The sequence below is a fragment of the Salmo trutta genome, chromosome 24 (assembly GCF_901001165.1).
Source record: "Salmo trutta chromosome 24, fSalTru1.1, whole genome shotgun sequence".
NCBI lineage: Eukaryota > Metazoa > Chordata > Actinopteri > Salmoniformes > Salmonidae > Salmo > Salmo trutta.
Window position 1 is genome coordinate 6924124 of NC_042980.1, and position 22994 is coordinate 6947117.

At 42.1% G+C, this 22994-nt stretch overlaps 1 protein-coding gene across 2 annotated transcripts in view; it reads right to left on the minus strand.

Annotated features, from left to right (window-relative positions):
- Positions 1–1024: 1024 nt before the first annotated feature.
- LOC115160623 (collagen alpha-3(VI) chain) overlaps positions 1025–22994 on the minus strand; it is a 46579-nt gene continuing 24609 nt past the window's right edge. Inside the window, exons 28-45 of one of the 2 annotated variants that reach the window (XM_029710828.1) lie at positions 22622–22684; positions 17290–17340; positions 16983–17018; positions 16573–16635; positions 16202–16264; positions 11480–11512; positions 11323–11359; positions 10578–11083; positions 10182–10290; positions 9155–9856; positions 8796–8904; positions 8606–8658; positions 8148–8414; positions 7643–7726; positions 5197–5250; positions 2755–2940; positions 2127–2243; positions 1025–1812 (exon numbers count right to left, since the gene is read on the minus strand). In XM_029710828.1, coding sequence (XP_029566688.1) covers positions 1772–1812; positions 2127–2243; positions 2755–2940; positions 5197–5250; positions 7643–7726; positions 8148–8414; positions 8606–8658; positions 8796–8904; positions 9155–9856; positions 10182–10290; positions 10578–11083; positions 11323–11359; positions 11480–11512; positions 16202–16264; positions 16573–16635; positions 16983–17018; positions 17290–17340; positions 22622–22684 — 2574 coding nt within the window. In that variant the 3' untranslated portion in view covers positions 1025–1771. Of the gene's footprint in view, positions 1813–2126; positions 2244–2754; positions 2941–5196; positions 5254–7642; positions 7727–8147; positions 8415–8605; positions 8659–8795; positions 8905–9154; positions 9857–10181; positions 10291–10577; positions 11084–11322; positions 11360–11479; positions 11513–16201; positions 16265–16572; positions 16636–16982; positions 17019–17289; positions 17341–22621; positions 22685–22994 lie in introns of both variants that reach the window. The other variant, XM_029710829.1, reaches the window with a different exon arrangement.

Here is a 22994-nt window from a genome sequence, read left to right on the forward strand (position 1 = left end):
AATTGTTTTGCGTATTTAAGGAGGATTTTTGTGAAGGGAACAGTCATATCTTGGCCATCAAAACAACTGCAGAGGTAGAACATCTGGAGTTATTGTGCTGAGTTAGGGGGGTCACTGGACCCCTTCTCTAACACTACTAAGCCCAAACTCATAAATCACCTTTCCTCCTCCACAATCCCCAGAACAGTTTGAGCTCCTTGGACTTGACCCATTTCTACACAGGCAGCCAGCATGAAAGTGCAGCCTTAGTGTTACAAAGATTTGTATTTATTTTTATTTAACCCTTATTTTACCAAGTAAGTCGACTGAGAACACATTCTCATTTACAGAGGGTCCCTGCAAACTATTTGGCCAGCGTTATCTCTGCCTGTGACAGTCAAGGTTCAGTGTTTCTCATCCGTTTAGCCTCAGAAGAATAAAGTATGGTCTACTGTACCAGTCTTACTTAGCGAGACCAGTCAAGACAGGTTGATGTGATAAAAATGTATAATAGACCACAGAGAAATACTTTCGCTTGTCACAATTAACAAGAATTTGATCACTTAGATGAGTGCAGCAACTTAATGAGCACAGTATAAAGCCAATCATACCATGGCAATTATATCTTCAACAGTGGAACATAATACTTAAATGGTGCCTAGTAGGTCTATTTCACCTAGAGTATATCATCTGGATTTCAATAGTGGTTAGGTGATCAATCCCTTGCCTCAAATGACTTCTGTTTGACAGTAAGTGCTTTGCTTTGGCCTTTTCCCACTCCTCTTATGAATTATCTAAAAACGATCCTATGTTGCGTCAGTATCACACACATGCACGCACTCACTCACACAGAAGCACGCACGCACGCACGTACACACACTCACACACACACAGGATCTCTCACTCTGTTAGGTCTTCGTTTTTTGACTTTTGTCCTCTCTCTTTTTTGGTCAGTCTAACATTTCACAGTCTCCAGGGACCAGTCAGTACTGTTAAAGAGCTTTGCTCTCAAACTGAGTCATAAAGAAGAAATCCAATGCTCAAGTTTATTAGAAAGTCTAATAAATGTTTATTTCCCCCGTTCCCAGATGAAACACAAAGTTAAGTAAAACAAAACAAAAAAAACACTAACAGCTTGATAAGTACATTCCATATTCAAAAACTGGAACATGTGTGTTTGAGGCAGTGGTTCCAGAAGTGCATTTACATTACATGATGAATTCCTTTCCATGCTGAGAAATTGGTTTAAATGTCATTATATACACACTGCTAGATTGGACTTGTGTAAACATCTGCATGGTGATGAAAGTCTGTATTGGGGGATATAGAGAAGTAATATAAAAGTATGATGACTCTTTCAAAGTCATTGTGGACCTGTGAGTGTATGTGCATGTGCGTATGTAAATAAGGATTTATTGATAATCTATGTCCCAAGATATTCATACACATTACTTAATAAAATTATGAGTTTAACTTTTTAATGAAAAACATATTCTGTAACTGTTCCGGGAAATGTTACATTACAAACACTGGATGTACTCCGCAACTCAACCAGAGAAAAAAAAAGAAAAAAACACTATGTAGCACCAGTAGGAAAAATCCTGCAGCAAATTGATTTGCTTTCTTTCTTTTTGTGATATAGACTGCTTCAATACTTATTTTGATCAAATGCTGTTTGTGGAATCCAGTGCAGCCACCTCTCCTTTGGTATAGCTTCTCTTTGGCCATTTTTGTTGATTTTCCTCAGAATCTCCTCAGTAGAGGTATATGTTGAGAATGAATCAATGTCCTCCTACGTTTTTATTGCGGCAATGACTCCTTGATTGACAGGTGCTGTCGGTGAAAAGCAGGAAAGAAGACAGATATGATTTTTAAACAAAAACAATTCTACCTGCATTTAATTTATCTTGTTCTGAGGGCAGGTCTGCCTCAACGGCAGAAACACATGTGTTTGGTTAAGGTTAGGCATGAAATGTGACAAGTAATCCCAATTGGCTATGGTTAGGGTTAGGGGTTGGGTTAAGTTTTGAAAATAAATGTTATTGGTTAAGGTTAGGGGTTGTGGTAAGATTCCAAAGAGCAACTTTCAATATGGCAACTCATATACAAAGTAACTTTGTTACGCCCGCGTTCTACCACCAACCTACCACCTAGGGAGCCTTTTCTTCTCTTTCCTTTTATTCTCACTCGTCGCTGTGAGCGCCGCCCGCTGTTTGCACGGCTTTCATCCAACCAATCCCATGCCTTCTGCCCTCGAGGCAGAGCTGCCCTCAGGACAAGATTGAAGGAAAACTCCACTGAGCATTTATTTACACATACACAATATTTGCAATAACATGTCTGTCCCTGAGAAATACACTTTAGATGATGGATTGACAGATGGAACATCTACCTCTGATAAGGTGTGTACTACTGTACATTATCCTCTGTTTACCCACCCATATGGAAGCAAAACCGTTTATGTTCCACTGTTGGCAACCTGTCATGCTTAGTTAAGTCCCAATAAACGTATCTGACTAAAAGCAGATGGGTAACAACGGAACAGCTAGATTGCTATATAAATATACAGACCAATGATTAAATAGATGGACATATCGACAAATAGACGGACTGGCAAACAGGCAGACACCGGTGACATGATATAATGCTTGTACAAATAGACAGACTAGATGAATGAATGGACAGATAGATGGTCAAGCACTGGCATGATAGACAGACATAGAGACACAAACACACACACACACAGAAACAGATATGATGACTAGTGAGACCCACCTGCTTTTCCACAGGCCTTCTCACACTCCTCGTGAGTTTCGAAGCGATTCTGGTTGCCGCCACAGCCTCCGTACCAGAAGCGTGTGCAGTTCTTGCTAAGGGGGTCGTAGTGCCACTGGAGAACAAACTTTGCGCAGGTGCCTTCCTCTTTGGGGAGCTGACAAATTTCCACTCCTGTCAAGGCCGCTGTGAGGGAGGAGAGCATAGGCAGGTCAATGAATGTGTGACACACGGGAATCAACTGCATCAGTTGATCCAATAGGAAATAAATTGCAACATAATAGAGATGAATATGGTGAATATGATCAACAACTTGAGAGAAGGCACTCCCTACCACAAGCCATTCCTTCTTCAAACTCAAGATCTTGGATATAGTTTACAGTACTATAGATCATAATATGAACTCTTTGCCAGACACAAAGGGGCTCATTGTTTGTAGAGTGAACACAGAGGAAATTAACCTGCTACAGTGTAGATTTTGTATCAGAGTTTTCCACAGCACTGGGCAAGAGGACTGAATTGAAATCATGCTTGAGTTGAGATGGTTTCCTGCCTGAAACCTAGACATGTTGCTTGAGGAGGAAGTGACTTCAATGTCAGCTGTCTCACAAAGCATTTGGATGACGTATTGAACAGCATTATATGTGACACAGGTTTTTTCCACCGTAGCCTGAGAATAGGCAACACTTTCTATGAAGCGCATATGTATAATGCATTATACATGTACTCATAATGCACTAAGATAGAGTAATAATGCATTATAATCACAGTTATAGACACACAATGACTGATAATTATGTATATCAGTACTCCTAATATATTATAAGTATAACCATAATCACTTATAATGTACAGCAACATAGTGCTTCATAAATGTAACACACTTTTCCCTCCAGGATCGTACAGCATTATGAGCAGCACATCAATATTTCTGCATTATAAACGCATCAGCTAAATTCCATATATTATTTTATATATACTGTAGGATTTAAGCGAGATTTGGTCTCATACAAATTTTGCCATGGGGTAGTGAGTAACTTTTGTGTTTAAAAGCACGTTTTTTGCAATTCTACACATTTTGCCATGACTTATGCCATGTTCATATGATATCTCTATATGAGTGACACAAAATCAATGTGGGCCCCCTGGAGCAATCAAAGGTGACTTTATAGTGGCTTATAAGCAGAGCAGAGCAATTCACCAGCTTTTCAAGGTTAATAATGTCAAAATATGTTCGTAACTCAACAAATATGATGTGTCGATTAGTAACTATAGTCATTTACTGCCGTCACAGCTGGTACGTACTTCCAAAAAAAGTCTAAATAACAAGTTACATGCAACTGAAACATTCCTCTTTAGCACCTCCAATGTATTGAGCTGCTGTAGACTTACGACCTGTTGCTTGTAAACTTTTATTTAGTACTTTTTTGGAAGTACATACCGGCCATGATGGCAGGTCTAAATATATGTCATGACAGTGTTATGACCATATTATGACTCGTTATGTCAGCTGTTATGACATTAAGACATGGTTATGACTGCGTCATAACATGTTATGATGCAGCGTATCGAGTGTTACCTAATTTTCATATTTCAGATAGGCCTAATTTGGGTGGCTACTGGCAATATGTCTAATGATAAGCAGCTGTAACATCGCACTGCCATAATTAAGTATTATAAGATGAAGATGTAACATATTCTGGCAAATTTATAATGATATTTGTGAGGAAGAACAGAGCTACCCGGCCTGCAACGAGCACTCTGCAGACAGGCTGCCCTCCAAAGTCATGGTGTGGTGCAGACAGAACATGCTTTCCCTCCGATCCCGCAACCTCCGCTACAAGTCGGCAGTATGATTTTGCTTGCTCTAGACTCCAGAGAAGTGACATGACATATCCCTAGCTGATGTTGTCTGCTAACATGAATGATTTTCATCTCCAAATGCAGGTGTAAAATGCATCACCATTTATGTCTGTAATGGCAAGGTTACATTTGCGCAGCGATTGTGCGCGCATGTTCGAGTGTGCGGGGGTCACACATTTTGTACCACTCCTTTTTCGGGGTTGAGGGTCAAAAAGTTTGAAAAACACTGGGATACATGATAGCGGCAACAAATTGATATAGTAATGGTAGGCTACATTATTTCTTACAATCTTCTATTTTGACTGGAATTGTGCTGCTGTAAATAAGTGCATCATTTATTCCAGTTCAGAATAGTTTAGCAAAATACTTTACTCATCAGATTGCGCTGCTTTCCCCTCTTCTTGTAATAATCGCTCAACGATGAGTCTGACCGCAGTTGAGAATCTTTTTTTGGGGGTTGTCCTTTTTTTTGGTTTGAGCACATGCCCCCCAAAAGGTCTGTGCACTGCCCTGTATAATGCTGTATAATGCATTATGCATAGGGACTTCATAGAAAGTGTTACCAATAGGGTAATTTACCAATAGCTGGAAGGATCTCAGTCTCGGGCTGCTGCTCCACTTGTTGCTGAGGCTCTGCTGTCAAAAAGGGAAAAAACAAGACTTTCTAAACTCAAGCAACGACCTTTTACAAACTGATCTACAACATCCTTAACACTTTAATTGTATGCTCCGTCATAGAGCTGTTTTTATACTGTGATGTAATAGATGTCATATACAGTCATGATAGGTAACAATATGCACACTTAACATGGTTAGCTTATCAGCCAGCTAACCAGGTAACCTAAATTGCATCCTGTATCATGACATTAGCTATCAGGGCTGTTTATGACAACTGTTATCAAGCGAATGACGATCTATTATTGGCTACTTAGCTAGTTAGTCAAATAAGACCAGACAGGTGCAAACAGCCTCGGCAAGCTTTCGGGAAACCTGGCAACAAGGATCACTCACCTGACCTCACGCAGCTTTTAAAGCACTGGGCCTCAGTCTCGAACCTGTTGACATTGCCTTCACAACCACCATACCAGAACTGGGTACAGATGGCATTCTTTCTGTCAAAGAACCACTTAGCCTGAGAGTCTTTGCACGCCATTCCAAGGTTATAGTTAAGAGAGCATGGGTCTGCGAGCTCGTTAGCTATAGCATGCAAAACAAGACCAAAAGGCAATGCTACCAAATACTAATTGAGTGTATGTAAACTTCTGACCCACTGGGAATGTGATGAAATAAATTGAAGCTGAAATAAATCATTCTTTCTACTATTATTCTGACATTTCACATTCTAAAAATAAAGTGGTGATCCTAACTGACCTAAAACAGGGATTTTTTACTCAGATTAAATGCAGGAATTGTGAAAAACTGAGTTTAAATGTATTTGGCTAAGGTGTATGTAAACTTCTGACTTCAACTGTATATGATAAAAAACAATGAGCAGTCACTATGACAACTATAGTAGTTATGTTTGTGAGTTCTCAGAGTTCTCCGAATCTCAGAGGCAGCCCCCCTCGAAAACTCCCTGATTCGCTGGTTCAGGAGATTAACTAATCTCTTAGCTATTCCCACCATAAGGGAGAGCGTGCAGTGGCCTCACTCCAAGGCTCAACATGTGAGCAATACATCTTCATCAATGGAGTTATTTTCCACAAATAAGTTTTCTGTCTCTCACTGTAATAGCTACAGGAGCTATAATAATAGTTTGGAGATTGTATTTCAGTGAACAGTTCAGTTGTTTATTAAGTAATAATTTCCTCCATGCCCAATATTTTTGGCAGCATCACTTACTATCTGGGGCAGAAAACTGCCCTTGTCGTCCTCATGCTAGCTAGCTAGCTAGCAGTAGCCACGGCAGCCATTTTGGAATGGCAGTGTCAGCCAATCAGCTCCTTTCTTGTTCAACGCGACGTGCCATTCCAAAATGTCTGCTGTGGCTACTGCTAGCGATCATGACTCAACAATGTCTTAATGTAACCATGATTGCATTCCAATCCCAGTGCAACTCAGTGTAAACAAGTGTAACGGTAGGGTTGGTTTCTTCTAGCAAGGGCGGACTGTGACCAGATGTATTTTTCCTTGAGGCCCCCATTATTAACCAGATAAGGAGCATTTTGTGCTAAAAAGTTAGATGGGCCAACTGGGCTAAAAATTTACCAGCCCATTTAGCATGATGGCCAGTCGGCCCCTTCTGAATATAGATTAAAAAGGCACATTTTTTAAAGGCACACTCTGTGATATTTACACCCATGTTTTTTTTATTTGAATAAATTATATACGAGTGGGCTTTTAACTTGAAAATCATTGTGCATTATGTGTGAAAAGCTTTTGTGTGTTGAAGAGTGATTCTGAACCATACTGTTGGAGTTATTGGAGTAACAACAATGCTGCCAATGCAAATGCAAACACAATGAATCCCATTAGAGACCATTAGCTAGAATCAAAGGCAATCTCTGAACCAGGCAAACCAAGGGGCGGCTTTTCAAAAGTAGAAGCTGGCTCTTTTTGAGTTCAAATGGAATGTTCCAATGGGCCAATTCAAATTAGCCTCAGTGCCTAATAAATCTGCTAATTGTTTGAAGAAAACATGGTTTGAATCATGCCAACCCTCGCTCACACATGCCAACCCTCGCCACACATTTGTTCTACTGTCCTTTTGGGGACCAAACAATTGATTTTCCCTAAACCCTAGCCCCAAACCCCTAATCCTAAACCTAATCCCTAAACCCTAACCCTAAACCTAACCCTTAAGCCTAAAATAGCCTTTTTTCCTTGTGGGGACCAGCGAAATGTCCCCACTTGTCCAAATTTTCCTTGTTTTACTGTCCTTGTGAGGACTTCGGTCCCTACAAGGATAGTAAAACCAAACACACACACACACACACACACACACACACACACACACACACACACACACACACACACACACACACACACACACACACACACACACACACACACAGGTGTCACTCACCAATCTCTGGTTTGTCCAGTGGTGTAGTGGCCATGATACCTGTCACCTCCATGGGGGCAGTGACCTTATGCTCTGCTGCTGCTTCTGTCCAATCAGATATTACATAATAATGGTCAGTGGATTCAGTTATACAGATATTGATGGATGTTGTGTGGCTAGTCTGCCACCAGGTGGCATGTTTTGTTTTGCCTTGCACACAAAAAACATTCCAATAAAATATATGAAAGAAAGAAAGATGGTTTTCCAAAACAGGAAAACCACCTTTATCATTGCTTGGATGTTCCACAACATGAAACACAATACTAATTTCATTATCACAACAACAATAATTTAGATATTTTATTATGCCGATATAGGCCTACTGTACAGTATACACATTTCTGTCAATTGCTCAGGCAAAACTGTCATTAACGATGATTTTCAGGTTGACATTACCATTGCTGGGGGAAAACGGGTAAAACCTAAGCAGACCAAACAATCGTTGTGGTGTGTATCATGGACTTACTGGTGGTAATAGTGCCTTTGTGGGTGGCCGCAACGTGGCCTTGGGCAGTGTGTGTGGTCACCACGACGTGATATGTCTGGGCGCTCTCCAGGCCACCAACAGTGAGCTCCGTGCCCGTCACATTTCTCCTCAACACCAGTGTGTTGTCACGCAGGCGTGTCACCACCACCTTAAAGTAGGCCATGTGCTTGGGGTCCGGGCTGGCCCAGCGCAGGGTCAGGCTGCTGGAAGTGACGTTGGCTACGTGCAACTCGTCTGAGTCTTGGTCTAGGGATAAAACATATTGACACACACGCAGACATAAAACACACACACACATAACATACACACATACAGGCATAAAAACATACATATTCACAAATGATTAGTCTTTGAACCACCACGGGAGACAAAACATGACTGGTATTGATTTATTGAACTGGTGGTAAACCCTGCTATGTCATTTTTATTTAATGTACCGTTGTGCTTTCTTGGATGGACTGCCTGGTGTTTTTCGTGTTTTTGATGTTTCCTACGCAGAGTGGATTATTGACACATGTTATATAGGATTCTACCAATACATAAAGTTATCTATATAGCGATTTACATGACAAACATGATAAACAATTTAGTAACTATACACGTGATAAACATGATCTGAATACTCACGCTTGGCTGTGGTGTGACTTGGGGAAGGGGAACTTGGGGAATGGCTGGTCACTCTGGTACCAGTGACAGTTTTTGGAGACTTCAGGGGACATGTAGAAAATGTTCTCAACTGCAGACACAAGAGGAAAAGGACAATGTTCACATACAGTATCAACCTGACAAAAAGGCCATTAAAGGTGCTTGTAAGTGGTTTCCACAATTAAAACCAGAACGACAATCAATGTGTCCACAAGTATGTGCATTCAATCTAATTATTGAATTTGCTTTGTCTATGAAAAACCTGTTTTCAGTGAATACAAGATTAACATAAATCAAACAGATACTCAATAGACAGCAACAGTGTAAAATAATGCACTCACTGCTGAGATACTTGGGCAGCAGTCGGCCAAAGTTCTGAATGTGCTTGTCGTAGAAGTGCGTGGTGCTGGTCAGCCTCTTGAAGAAGACGTCGGACGGCTCGCTGGCCATGCGCGTCAGCACGCGGGTGTCCCCAGCACCCAGCTTCTCGCCCACACCCAAGATGACCAAGAAATAGCCCTTACACTTGGCCTCGGTGGCCACAGCAACCAGCCGCTCCTCATCCTGCTCCACGGGGCCTGTCACAAACAACATCAGAACCTTGAGGTCTCGCTGGTGGGGTGCTTTCTCAAACACCTGCTCCACTGTGTGCTCGATGGCCACTGCCAGCGCCCGCCCACCCTCCAGTTGGGGCGTCTTCTCAAGCAGGAAGTTGCGGATGTCCTGGGCCGAGCGGTGGTCAGTTAGGCCCACATCCACAAGGATGGGTGAGCCGCTGCTGTTGCGCAGGAACTCATAGGGTGCATGCTGGATTACGGCCACACGGGCGTGGTGGATGGATGCCACGGGGTCCGACGAGACTTCCAGCTGCTCTACGATGTGTGCAACGTAGCGTTTCATCTCAGTGAAGACGGTGGGGTGGGTGGTCTCGGAGCTGTCCATGACAAAGGCCATGTCAATGTCCACATCGGTGGTGGAGGCCCTCCTGTCTCTTGACTGCTGAGGGGGGACATAGTCACACATTTGGTCCGGGGCGCAGGAGTCTGGAGAACAAAAGAACACATAAATGGGCTCAGGCATTTTGGCTTGTTATGGTTTTCATTATGTCCCACTGGATTTGTTTAGAAAGCAATTTTCTGCAACTGTCAATGGCAGGCAATGTGCATCCAATTAGCTTACAATATAATTACTATGATCAGAAGGAAAGTGTGGGAAAATCAGTAACACCATTAAAAATAAATAGTGTTCCATAAAAAATGTAGAACACAAGAATGCACAATGTATTGGTTGTTGCATAGGAATTCAAATAACAGTTAATTGCAGAATTTGTGTGAAGTTAGTCTCTAAGGATATGAGAAAAGCTCTTACCCAGGCAGATGTGGCAGTTCATGACCTTTTGGATAGCTGAGTTGTACTGTGCACTTCCGGGATTGGGCAGCACAATCACCTGACCCAGTGCTGACCCAGTGCTGTTCATCTGACACAAAGAGAGGAGGTAACAACAGGTCAAAAACATGTTCAGGTCAGCTGACAAGACATCTCTGTAAATTCATTTTTAAGTGTTGTATACTACTTTCAGGTACCAGAACAATAACTACATTTCAATATCTATACCACCACATTGCATGCAGAATACATTGCCTCATTCTACAGTATGCTGGTGCAGACATTAGAGCAGAGCCAAAATTATAAACCTGCTCTGTGTTCTGGTGACAGAGCCTATTTTTCTGCCACTTGTCTGCTCCTTAACCTGCTTTACATTACCTTCAGAGCTCTGGTGAGCTGGCCATCCTCTTTGTTGGTCAGGAACACTGAGGCGATGCCGGAGTCATAGAGGCGTAGGGCGGCTGCGCTTACCGCCCGCTGATCCTTCACTGGCCCATTAACAAAGAAGATGGCCACCTTCCTCATGAGGAAGCCGCTGCGCACCCTCTTGAAGGTGTTCTGCGCCAAGACGTTCATGGCTGTCTCCAGGCTACGCTGTTTGCGTGTCTGTAATGCCTGGAGGCCCTCCACACGCTGCACGAGTGCGCGCCGCTTCAGCCCGTCTGCAAAGCGGATATCGGTGGTAACTTCATTGTTGTAGAGGGTGAGGGCCACTCGGGCGCCACGCGGGCAGTTGCTCTCGGCGATGGTGATGTTGCCAACCAGGCGGAGCACGGCGTCACGCATGTTGTTGAAGGCAGGCCTACCCACGCCATCGGAGGTGTCCAGGGCGAAGGCCAGCTCGGTAGGGTAGAGTGGGCACTCGTGCTGACCATAGCAGCAAGCTAAGAATAAAATGAAAAAGAAAACAGGTTTTGGGGCATTAATACTCCTATGTCAAGTGTATGAGTGCCAGAGCAGGAGAGGGAGGTGGGTTATGCAGTGTGCATCTAAGGTGGTTTTACACGACATACAATTGGAGGGTGACATTAAAGTGGGGGGTCCTGGCCGCCCTTTTTGGCACCAATGAATCAGTTAAATAAAGTATATTACATGCTAATCAGTGTAAGCATTTTATACTTACGACAGTTGTCTCTGATTTTCTTTACCAAGTCACATTGCTGAGGAGAAAAGGAACAAATTAAAACTGATGTTAAGACATTATACATATTCCACACATGTAAACTTTGGTCAAATTTTTCCTATACAAAATGTTTTCTGTCTGATAAATGGACTCCCACCACAACGCCAGGTCCTCTCGGTCCTTTCTGGCCCTGTGGGAAGACAAACAGCAGAGTTGAACAACAGACGGACACAGCTGGAAGGAGACAAAGCAATAGGCTACACTCTCAGGCCTGGCACCTCTCTAGACAACAACACCATTATTTGTGTCAATTACATAAATAATGAACAGATTGTATTGACATTATAAACTATACATATTCTACTTGGCAAACCTCCAAAGACTGTAAATGTTACAGAAGTATACTTATGGTTATTTATAATGTGACATGCTGTACAGTGCATTCAGAAAGTATTCAGACCGCTTCCCCTTTTCCACATTTGTTACGTTACAGCCTTATTCTAAAATGGATTAAATGAAAAAAAATTCCTCATCAATCTAAGCAAAATACCCCATACTGACAAAGCAAAAACAGGTTTTCAGAAATTCTTGCAAATGTATTAAAAACAGCAATACTTTATTTACATAAGTATTCAGACCCCATGCTATGAGAATTCAAATTGAGCTCAGGTGCATCCTGTTTCCATTGATCATCCTTGAGATGTTTCTACAACTTGATTGGAGTCCACCTGTGGTAAATTCAATTGATTGGACATGATTTGGAAATGCACACACCTGTCTATATAAGGTCCCACACCTCCGAGACAGGACTGTGTTGAGGCACAGATCTGGAGAAGTGTAACAAAACATTCTTGCAGCAATGAAGGCCCCCAAGAACATAGTGGCCTCCATCATTCCTAAATGGAAGAAGTTTATAACCACCAAGACTCTTCCTAGAGCTGGCCACCCGGCCAAACTGAGCATCGAGGTTAGAAGGGTTTTGGTCAGAGAGGTGACTAAGAATCCGATGGTCTCTCTGGCAAAGCTCCAGAGTTCCTCTGTGGAGATGGGAGAACCTTCCAGAAAGACAACTATCTCTGCAGCACTCCACCAATCAGGCCTTTATGGTAGAGTGGCCAGAAGGAAACCACTCTTCAGATAAAGGCACATGACAGCCCGCTTGGAGTTGCCAAAGGCACCTAAAGGATTCTCAGCATGAAAAACTAGATTCTCTCGTCTGATGAAACCAAGATTGAACACTTTGGCCTGAATGCCAAGCGTAAATGTCACGTCTGGAGGAAACCTGGCACCACCCCTATGGTGAAGCATGGTGGTGGCAGCATCATGATGTGGGGATGTTTTTCAGAGGCAGGGACTGGGAGACTAGTCAGGATCGAGGGAAAGATGAATGGGGCAAAGTACAGAGAGATCCTTGATGAAAACCTGCTCCAGAGCGCTCAGGACCTCAGACTGGGGTGAAGGTTCACCTTCCAACAGGACAACAACCCTAAGTGCACAGCCAAGAGCACCAAACACAGGAGTGGCTTTGGGTAACCCGCCTCTACCATCATTCCTATTAGCCAACGTGTAATCATTGGATAAGAAACTGTATGAGCTCCAATCAAGACTATCCAACCAACGGGAAATTAAAAACTGTAATATCTTATGTTTCACCGAGTCGTGGCTGAACAACGACATGGACAGCATACAGATGGCTGGATTCTCCGTGCATCGGCAAGATAGAAGAGCTGTCTCCAGTAAGACAAGTGGTGGCGGTCTGTGACTATTTGTCAATAACAGCTGGTGCACGAAATCTAATACAAATGAAGTCTTGAGGTTTTGCGTGAGTATCTCACAATAAGTTGAAGACCACACTATTTACCAAGAGAGTTTCATCTATATTTTTTGTAGCTTTCTATTTACCACCACAAACCGATGCTGGCACTAAGACTGCACTCAACAAGCTATATAAGGCCATAAGCAAACAAGAAAATGCTCATCCAGAGGTGGCGCTCCTAGTGGCCGGGGACTTTAATGCAGGGAAACCTAAATCCATTTTACCTAATTTCTACCAGCATTTTAAATGTGCAACTAGAGGGGAAAAAACCTCTAGAGCACCTTTACTCCACACACAGAGATGCGTACAAAGCTCTCCCTCGCCCTCCATTTGGCAAATCTGACTGTAACTCTATCCTCCTGATTCCTGCTTAGAAGCGAAAACTAAAGCAGGAAGTACCAGCGACTCGTCAATACGGAAGATGTAAGATGACGCAGATGCTAAGCTACAGGACTGTTTTGCTAGCACAGACTGGAATATGTTCCGGGACTCTTCAGATGGCATTGAGGAGTACACCACATCAGTCACTGGCTTCATAAATAAGTGCATCGATGACGTCGTCCCCACAATGACTGTACGTAAATACCCCAATCAGAAACCATTGATTAGAGTCATCATCCGCACTGATCTAAAGGGTAGAGCTGCCGCTTTCAAGGAGCGGAATTCTAACCCGGATGCTTATAAGAAATCCCGCTATGCTCTCCGACTTACCATCAAACAAGCAAAGTGTCAATACAGGACTAAGATTGAATCCTACTGCACCGGCTCCGATACTCGTCAGAGGTGGTAGGGATGCAAATTATTATTATTATTATTGATTTCTGTGCGCGCTTCAAGGCAAACAACACAGAAGCATACATGAAAGCACCAGGTGTTTCAGACGACTGTGTGATCACGCCCTCCGTAGCTGATGTGAGTAAGACCTTTAAACAGGTCAACATTCACAAGGCCGGAGGGCCAGACGGATTACCAGGACGTGTACTCTGAGCACCAACTGGAAAGTGTCTTCACTGATATTTTCAACCTGTTCCTGAGTCTGTAATACCAACATGTTTCAAGCAGACCACCATTGTCCCTGTGCCCAAGAACACCAAGGTAACCTGCCTAAATGACTACCAACCCGTATCACTCACGTCTGTAGTCATGAAGTGCTTTGAAAGGCTGGTCATGGCTCACATCAACACCATTATCCCTGAAACCATAGACCCACTCCAATTTGCATACCGACCAAACAGATCCATAGATGACGCATTCTCTATTGCACTCAACACTGCCCTTTCCCTCCTGGACAAAAGGAACACCTATGTGAGAATGCTATTCATTGACTACAGCTCAGCGTTCAACACCATAGTGCCCTCAAAGCTCATCACTAAGCTAAGGACCCTGGGACTAAAGACCTCCCTCTGCAAATTAATCCTGAACTTCCTGATGGGCCGCCCCCAGGTGGTAAGGGTAGATAACAACACATCTCACACTGATCCTCAACACGGGGGATCCCCAGGGATGCGTGCTCAGTCCCCTCATGTACTTCCTGTTCACCCATGACTGCATGGCCAAGCACGACTCCAACACCATCATCAAGTTTGCAGACGACACAACAGTGGTAGGCTTGATCACCGACAACGATAAGACAGGCTATAGGGACAACCTCTCCCTCAAAGTGATCAATACTAAGTAGATGATCGTGGACTACAAGAAAAGGTGGGCCATGCATGCCCCCCATTCTCATTGACAAGGCTGTAGTGGAGCAGGTTGAGAGCTTCAAGTTCCTTGGTGTCCACATCACCAACAAACTGTCATGGTTCAAACACACCAAGACAGTCATGAAGAGGGCACGACAATGCCTATTTCCCCTCAGGAGACTGAAAAGATTTGGAATGGGTCCCTATATCCTCGAAAAGTTCTACAGCGGCACCATCAAGAGCACCCTGAATGGTTGCATCCCCGCCTGGTATGGCAACTGGGGCCAAGCTTCCTGCCATCCAGGACCTCTATAGCAGGCGGTGTCAGAGGAAGGCCATAAAAATGCCAAATACTCCAGCCACCCTAGTCATAGACTGTTCTCTCTGCTACCGCATGGCAAGCGTTACCGGAGAGCCAAGTCTAGGTCCAAGAGGCTTCCTAACAGCTTCTACCCCCAAGCCACAAGACTCCTGAACAGCTAACCAAATGGCTACCCAGAATATTTGCAATGACCCCCCCAACCCATTTTCACAATTTTGCTACTCTCGGTTTATTATATATGCATAGTCACTTTACATCTACCTACATGTACATATTAACTCAATTACCTCGACTAACCTGTGTCATCGCACATTACTTCAGTTTATTTATTAAATACTTTCTTAACACTTTTCTTAAAACTGCATTGTTGGTTAAGGGCTTGTAAGTAAGCATTTCACTTTAAGGTCTACATCTGTTGTATTCGGCGCATGTGACAAATACAATTTGATTTGATTCGATTTTGACAAGTATCTGAATGTCCTTGAGTGGCCCAGCCAGAGCCTGGACTTGAACCCCCTCGAACATCTCTAGAGAGACCTGAAAATAGCTGCGCAGCGACGCTCCCCATCCAACCTGACAGAGCTTGAAAGGATCTGCAGAGAATGGGAGAAACTCCCCAAACACAGGTTTGCCAAGCTTGTAGCATCATACCCAAAGAAGACTCAAGGCTGTAATCGCTGCCAAAGGGGATTCAACAAAGTAATAGAGGGTCGTAATACTTATGTATTTTTTTTTTTTATTTAAAATTATTTGTAAAAATGATTTTAAAAATTATTTTATTAGACTACTAACTAGTCTTAGACTATTAGTCATGACTATGAATTAATCTTTATGCAGTTATGGACTATTGTACAGAGCAAAGGAGAGAATAAGTTTATAAAGGGTCTCTCCGGGTTGTGAACACATGGGGCTGGTTTCCTGGACCAAGATTAAGCCTAGTATTGGACTAAAAGGCATTCTAAATGGAGAATGTCGATTGAACATGCCTTTCAGTCCAGGACCAGGATTAATCTGGGTACAGAAAAGGGATCTATGATGTACAGTTAAGTCAGTGCTTACATAAGGCCCGGGGTATCCAACCTCTCCCTTCTGACCTGGAGTACCAATTTCTCCTGAAACACCCTATAAGAGCAATACAACAGCATAAACAGTTAGATTTACAACATCATTGTGTATGATTACATTCCAAACATACACATAATTGACCCATACTGTACACATATGGTACACTCTACCCTGATATTTTTACATTCACATCTTGGTAATTTAACAGACTTTCTTATCCAGAGCAACTTACAGTCTGTGCAGTCAACTGAGGTAGGTAAAACAAACACTTATCACTGGTTGTTTTAGATATAATAGCAGTTAAGAAACTCCCAGAGCACACAGCACTCCTAATCCCAGTCTCCCACCCCAGTTAAAACATTCACCCTCTGGCCACGGTTTCCTATGGGTCCTGGTCCACCATTGGTTCCGCCATCACCTGCCGCTCCCTGTATGGTGACAGAAACATCAGTGTGGGAACTGTCACAGGGAACAATAAGACAGACACCTTGGTCATGTTAATTTGGCAAGAAACTGAAGAAAATGGCTCGAAACAGGAAGGTACCATGTGAACTTGTCTAATAAGAAATGATCGTTATCATTTTCCAGTGCAAAACATTTTGCTACGGTGTGCCCTAGTGAACACAACCCTTGTGTCAAAAGTGACTAATTCAAGAGAGCCCATATTACAGGACAACCTGAGATTATTTGAGTGAAAAGGAGCTCTATTCTGAATTTTAACAATTCTTCAGTTTAACTGAATAAAATCTGACAGTGATTATGTTCTTGACATTACCTTTGGTCCTGGGAATCCTGGGAAGCCCTCATCACCCTGTAAGGAAGACACTTGTCTGTTCATTTGAGCATATATTTAAGATATCATGCAAGCTCATTATAACATAGAACATTGATTGATTGATTAATTGATTGATTGATTTTGTTGGATATTTAAAAGTAGTAGGCTGCTCCAGACAACATTATACAACATGATTACATGAATTCTTTAGGTGCAGATTGGATAGCTTGGACTGAACAGATGAATATGAGGGACATACAGTACAAACAGTTGCAAATTGTATTTTGTCAAATGTATGATTGCTTACCTTTCTTCCTTTGGGCCCTGCGATTCCAAATCCATCTCGACCATCTTCGCCCTGTAAGAAGAGGATACTGTGCTTACTGCAATTTGAAAGATGGCACAGTATTGTCTACTGACCCAATCTTATAGTTAAAAGTACCATGTGCGTTAAACTAACACTGAACAATGTCACTGTAAGTACAGCTGACCTGGGTTCAAATAGTATTCAAAATCATAAAATACTTTCACTGTGCCTGATTGAGCCTGCCTGGGGCAACATAAGTAATGAAATGGTCCCAAAAGTGCCTACCCTGCCCATATGGCACTCCAGGCAGGCACAAGAAAACACTCAAAGTATTTGCAAGTTTCAAATACTATTTAAACCCAGGTCTAATATACAGCCTGAGGTAATGGTTGAGAAATAGAACTGTCTGCACTTATCTAAACTGATCAATAGAGTACAAGGATAGTATGTACAAATACAGGGCTCTCCAACCCTAATCTTCCATACCTGATTCTAATAATTAGCTGGTTGATAAGCTGAATCAGGTTAGTTACAACTATGGTCGGATCGAAAACCTACAGGAGAGTAATGCTCCAGGAACAGGGTTGGAGAGCCCTGTACTTGTACCATGTACTAACTCACAGAATGGGGACAGATCATGTAAGAAGCTGATGAAACAAGATAGAATGTTTGGTATTAGGGAGACCTTCAGTTGAGAGATAAAAGACACACACTCCAGGTTCTGAGGAGCGAGAGGAGCTCAGAGACATAAATCCTGCTGCTCCTTGAACTGGCCGTGACTGTGAAATCCAGGAGGCCTAGGAACCTGGAGCACGTCTAAGGTTGAGTCCAGATTCTCTACCTGTCTCCTGAAGTGTTGTCACGTCCTGACCCTAGTAAGATGTCATTTTCTATAGTAGAGTAGGTCAGGGCGTGACAGGGGGTGTTTTGGGATGTTCTATGTTTTCTATTTCTATGTATAAGTTCTAGTTTTTCTATTTCTATGTTGGGGTTGTTTGGGTTGATCTCCAATTGGAGGTAGCTGATCCTCGTTGCCTCTGATTGGAGATCATATTTAACCTGTCGGGGCTAGGGGGCAGTATTTTCACGGCCGGATAAAAAACGTACCGATTTAAACTGGTTTAAACTGGTTACTACTCTTTCCCAGAGAATATGCATATTATTAGTAGATTTGGATAGAAAACACTCTGAAGTTTCTAAAACTGTTTGAATGGTGTCTGTGAGTATAACAGAACTCATATGGCAGGCAAAAACCTGAGAAAATTCCAAGCAGGGAAGTGGCCTGTCTGAGAAATTGTATTTCTTTCTAGTCCCTTTCGAAACTACAGTATCTCTGGGGTTACGTTGCACTTTCTAAGGCTTCCATTGGCTCTCTAAAGCCTTCAGAAAGTGGATTGAGGCATCTCCTGTCTGTGGGCAGAGTATACTAGCACAGTTTGTCAGTGGTCTGCCTAGTGACAAAGAGATTGGAGATGCGCGGTCCCGCGACCATGCTGTTTTTTCTTTTTCTCTTTGAATAAATACACTATTGTCCGGTTGGAATATTATCACTATTTTACGAGAAAAATACCATAAAATTGATTTTAAACAGCGTTTGACATGCTTCTAAGTATTTTGTCTCGAAATGCGCTCGCGCAATACCCTTCGGATAGTGACCTGAACGCACGAACAAAACGGAGGTATTTGGACATAACTATGGATTATTTGGAACAAAAACAACATTTCTTGTGGAAGTAGCAGTCCTGGGAGTGCATTCTGACGAAGATCAGCAATGGTAATACAATTTTTCTAATAGTAATTCTGAGTTTAGTGAGCCTCGAAGTTGGCGGGTGTCAAAATAGCTAGCCGTGATGGCTGAGCTATGTACTCAGAATATTGCAAAATGTGCTTTCGCCGAAAAGCTATTTTAAAATCTGACATAGCGATTGCATAAAGGAATTCTGTATCTATAATTCTTAAAATAATTGTTATGTATTTTGTCAACGTTTATGGTGAGTAATTTAGTAAATTCACCGGATGTTTTGGGTGGGAATGCATGTTCTGAACATCACATGCCAATGTAAAAAGCTGTTTTTTGATATAAATATGAACTTGATTTTACAAAACATGCATGGTTTGTATAACATAATGTTCTAGAAGTGTCATCTGATGAAGATCATCAAAGGTTAGTGCTTCATTTAGCTGTGGTTTGGGTTTATGTGACATATATGCTTGCTTGGAAAATGGTTGTGTGATTATTTGTGGCTATGTACTCTCCTAACATAATCTAATGTTTTGCTTTCGCTGTAAAGCCTTTTCGAAATCGGACAATGTGGTTAGATTAACGAGAGTCTTGTCTTTAAAATGGTATAAAATAGTCGTATGTTTGAAAAATTGAAATTATTGCATTTTTGAGGTTTTGTATTTCGCGCCACGCTCTTCCACTGGCTGTTAAATAGAGTGGGACGGTGACATGCCACCTAGCCCATAGAAGTTAAGTAGGGGTTTTTCTTCCTGGGTTTTGTGGGTAGTTGTTTTCTGTTTAGTGTATGTCACCTGATGGAACTGTTGCCGGTCGTTTTGTTGTTTAAGTATATTCATTAACCTGTTACATCTAGGGGGCAGTATTTTCACGGCTGGATAAAAAACGTACCCGATTTAATCTGATTATTAGTCCTGCCCAGAAACTGGAATATGCATATAATTATTAGCTTTGGAGAGAAAACACTCCAAAGTTTCTGAAACTGTTTGAATGGTGTCTGTGAGTATAACAGAACTCCTATGGCAGGCAAAAACCTGAGATGCTTCTGTTCAGGAAGTACCCTGTCTGAACATTTCTTGCCCTTCTTGATTCTCTCTATCGTTTACAAAGGATCTCTGCTCTTACGTGACACTTGTCACGTCAACAATGGAGTCTCACAGCCCGGGAAAAACAGGAATGATGTCATTCAAAGCCCTGGCTGAAGCACACGAGAGCAAATGCTGAGTGGTCAGTCAATGGACTAAGCCTTAGGCGCGTGACACGCCCCGCCCCCGGCTTTTGGTTTTTTCCTCAGTTTACAGACAGGCAGATTCCCGGTCGGAATATTATCGCTTCTCTACGAGATAAATTGCATAAATATTGGTTTTAAACAGCGGTTGACATGCTTCGAAGTACGGTAATGGAATATTTCGAAATTTTTTGTCATATTTTGCGTCATGCTCGTGGCCGAGATTTAGCGTTGGGATAGTGTCTAGAACGCACGAACAAAACGTCGCTGTTTGGATATAACGATGGATTATTTGGGACCAAACCTACATTTGTTATTGAAGTAGAAGTCCTGGCAGTGTATTCTGATGAAGAACAAGCAAGGTAAGAACATTTTTCTTATAGGAAATGTGATTTTGGTGAAGGCTACACTGGGTGGGTGTCTAAATAGCTAGCCCTGTAACGCCGGGCTATGTACTTACATTATTGCAAAATGTGCTTCATCCGAAAAGCTATTTTAAAATCGGACATATCGAGTGCATAGAGGAGTTCTGTATCTATAATTCTTAAAATAATTGTTATGCTTTTTGTGAACGTTTATCGTGAGTAATTTAGTAAAATCACCGGAAGTGTTCGGTGGGAATGCTAGTTCTGAACGTCACATGCTAATGTAAAAAGCTGGTTTTTGATATAAATATGAACTTGATTGAACAGACATGCATGTATTGTATAACACAATGTCCTAGGTGTGTCATCTGATGAAGATCATCAAAGGTTAGTGCTGCATTTAGATATGGTTTGGGTTTATGTGACATGATATGCTAGCTTGAAAAATGGCTGTGTGATTATTCCTGGCTGGGTACTCTGCTGACATAATCTAATGTTTTGCTTTCGCTGTAAAGCCTTTTTGAAATCGGACAGTTTGGTTAGATAAAGGAGAGTCTTGTCTTTAAATAGCTGTAACATAGTCATATGTTTGAAAAGTGTAAGTTTTCGGATTTAGAGGAGTTTGAATTTCGCGCCCCGCCCATCATTGGATATTGGAGCAGACGTTCCGCTAGCGGAACGTGTAGATGTAAGAAGTTAAAAGTAAATATGAGCACACTACACGCTGCGCCTTTGTCCCCTTTATACGACCCGCGTTACAAGTGTGTACTTACACACTTCCTCACATGGATTTAACATTGATCTGGCACGGTAAAAGAAACCAAAGTATGGATTGCTGTCTTACCTGCTTATAGGGTAAGAAAACCATTATATTACAGTGCATTCAGAAAGCATTCAGACCCTTTGACTTTTTCCACATTTTGTTACATCACAGCCTTATTTTAAAATGGTTTAAATACAAATATTTCCTCATCAATCTACACACAATACACCATAATGACAAAGTGAAAAAAGGTTTTTAGCAAATTTATAAAAATCAGAAATACCTTTTTTACATAACTATAGCATGTCAGAGCAAAAACCAAGCCATGAGGTGGCTTCGGCACCAGTCTCTGAATGTACTTTAGTGGCCCAGCCAGAGCCCAGACTTGAACCCGATCTAACATCTCTGGAGAGACCTGAAAATAGCTGTGCAGTGGTTTTCCCCATCCAACCTGACAGAGCTTGAGAGGATCTGCAGGGAAGAATGAAAGTTGCCAAATACAGGTGTGCCAACCTTGTAGCATCATACCCAAGACTCGACGCTGTAATCGCTGCCAAAGGTGCTTCAACAAAGTACTGAGTAAAGTGTCTGAATACTTATGTAATTGTGATATTTCAGTTTTTATTTTTAATACATTTGCAAAAATGTCTAAAGACCTGTTTTTGCTTTGTCATTATGGGGTATTGTGTGTAGATTGAAGAGGAAAAAATTGAATGTAATCCAGTTCAGAATAAGGCTGTATCGTAACATATTTTGGAAAAAATCAAAGGGTCTGAATACTTTCCGAAAGTACTGTACATTTGGAATTTGGGTGAACTATCCCTTTAACATTGGTGGAAACTCCCTCCTGCCAATGCTTATTGCTTACACCAATCCAATGCTTAAAACTATGGTTGAGAGTGTGCAAGTACACACTTCAGGAGAAAGGTAGAGAATGTGGAGGAAATCAAAGTGTCACACTGCTCTAAGCCTAAATTCATAAGAACACCATTCCATAGGGCTACAAATGAAACAATAAATCTCATAAATGTATCAATTTCATAGGATAAGAAGGGTAAGAAGATAATTCCAACTGCAATAACATCAATATGATTTATTACACTTGTGTATTTTTATTGTATCCATCTCAATGTATGTTGATCTCATGTAATCTACAATCTGATTAATAGTCAGTTGGTTAACCTTCCCTAGGTTCCAGTTGTGTTGAGCTGACAGGATGTGATGTAATGACTTACAGGCTCACCACGAGGTCCCAGAGGTCCCACGATGCCTTTGGGTCCGGGCTCTCCTGGCTCACCCTATAAAGAAAGATACAGAGATACAGCCAGAGAGAGAGAGATAGTAGAGATAGTTCACGGGGAGAGATATAAAAAGAAAGAGAGAGGAGAGATGGAAGAGAGAGGCAGAGCAAGAGAGAGAAAGAGAGAGAGAGCACATTCCTTCTGAGTCGTGCAGAGATTTCATCTAGATTTACATGCATTCACCCCTTTTATTTGAAGTAGACGTGACACATGGGCCTGGATGTTTTGTTAGGGAGCATTCTATGTTGACTCTAATAGGCTGCGTATGTGTGTCCAGTAACAGGAGAGTGGGAGGCTTAGGCCAATG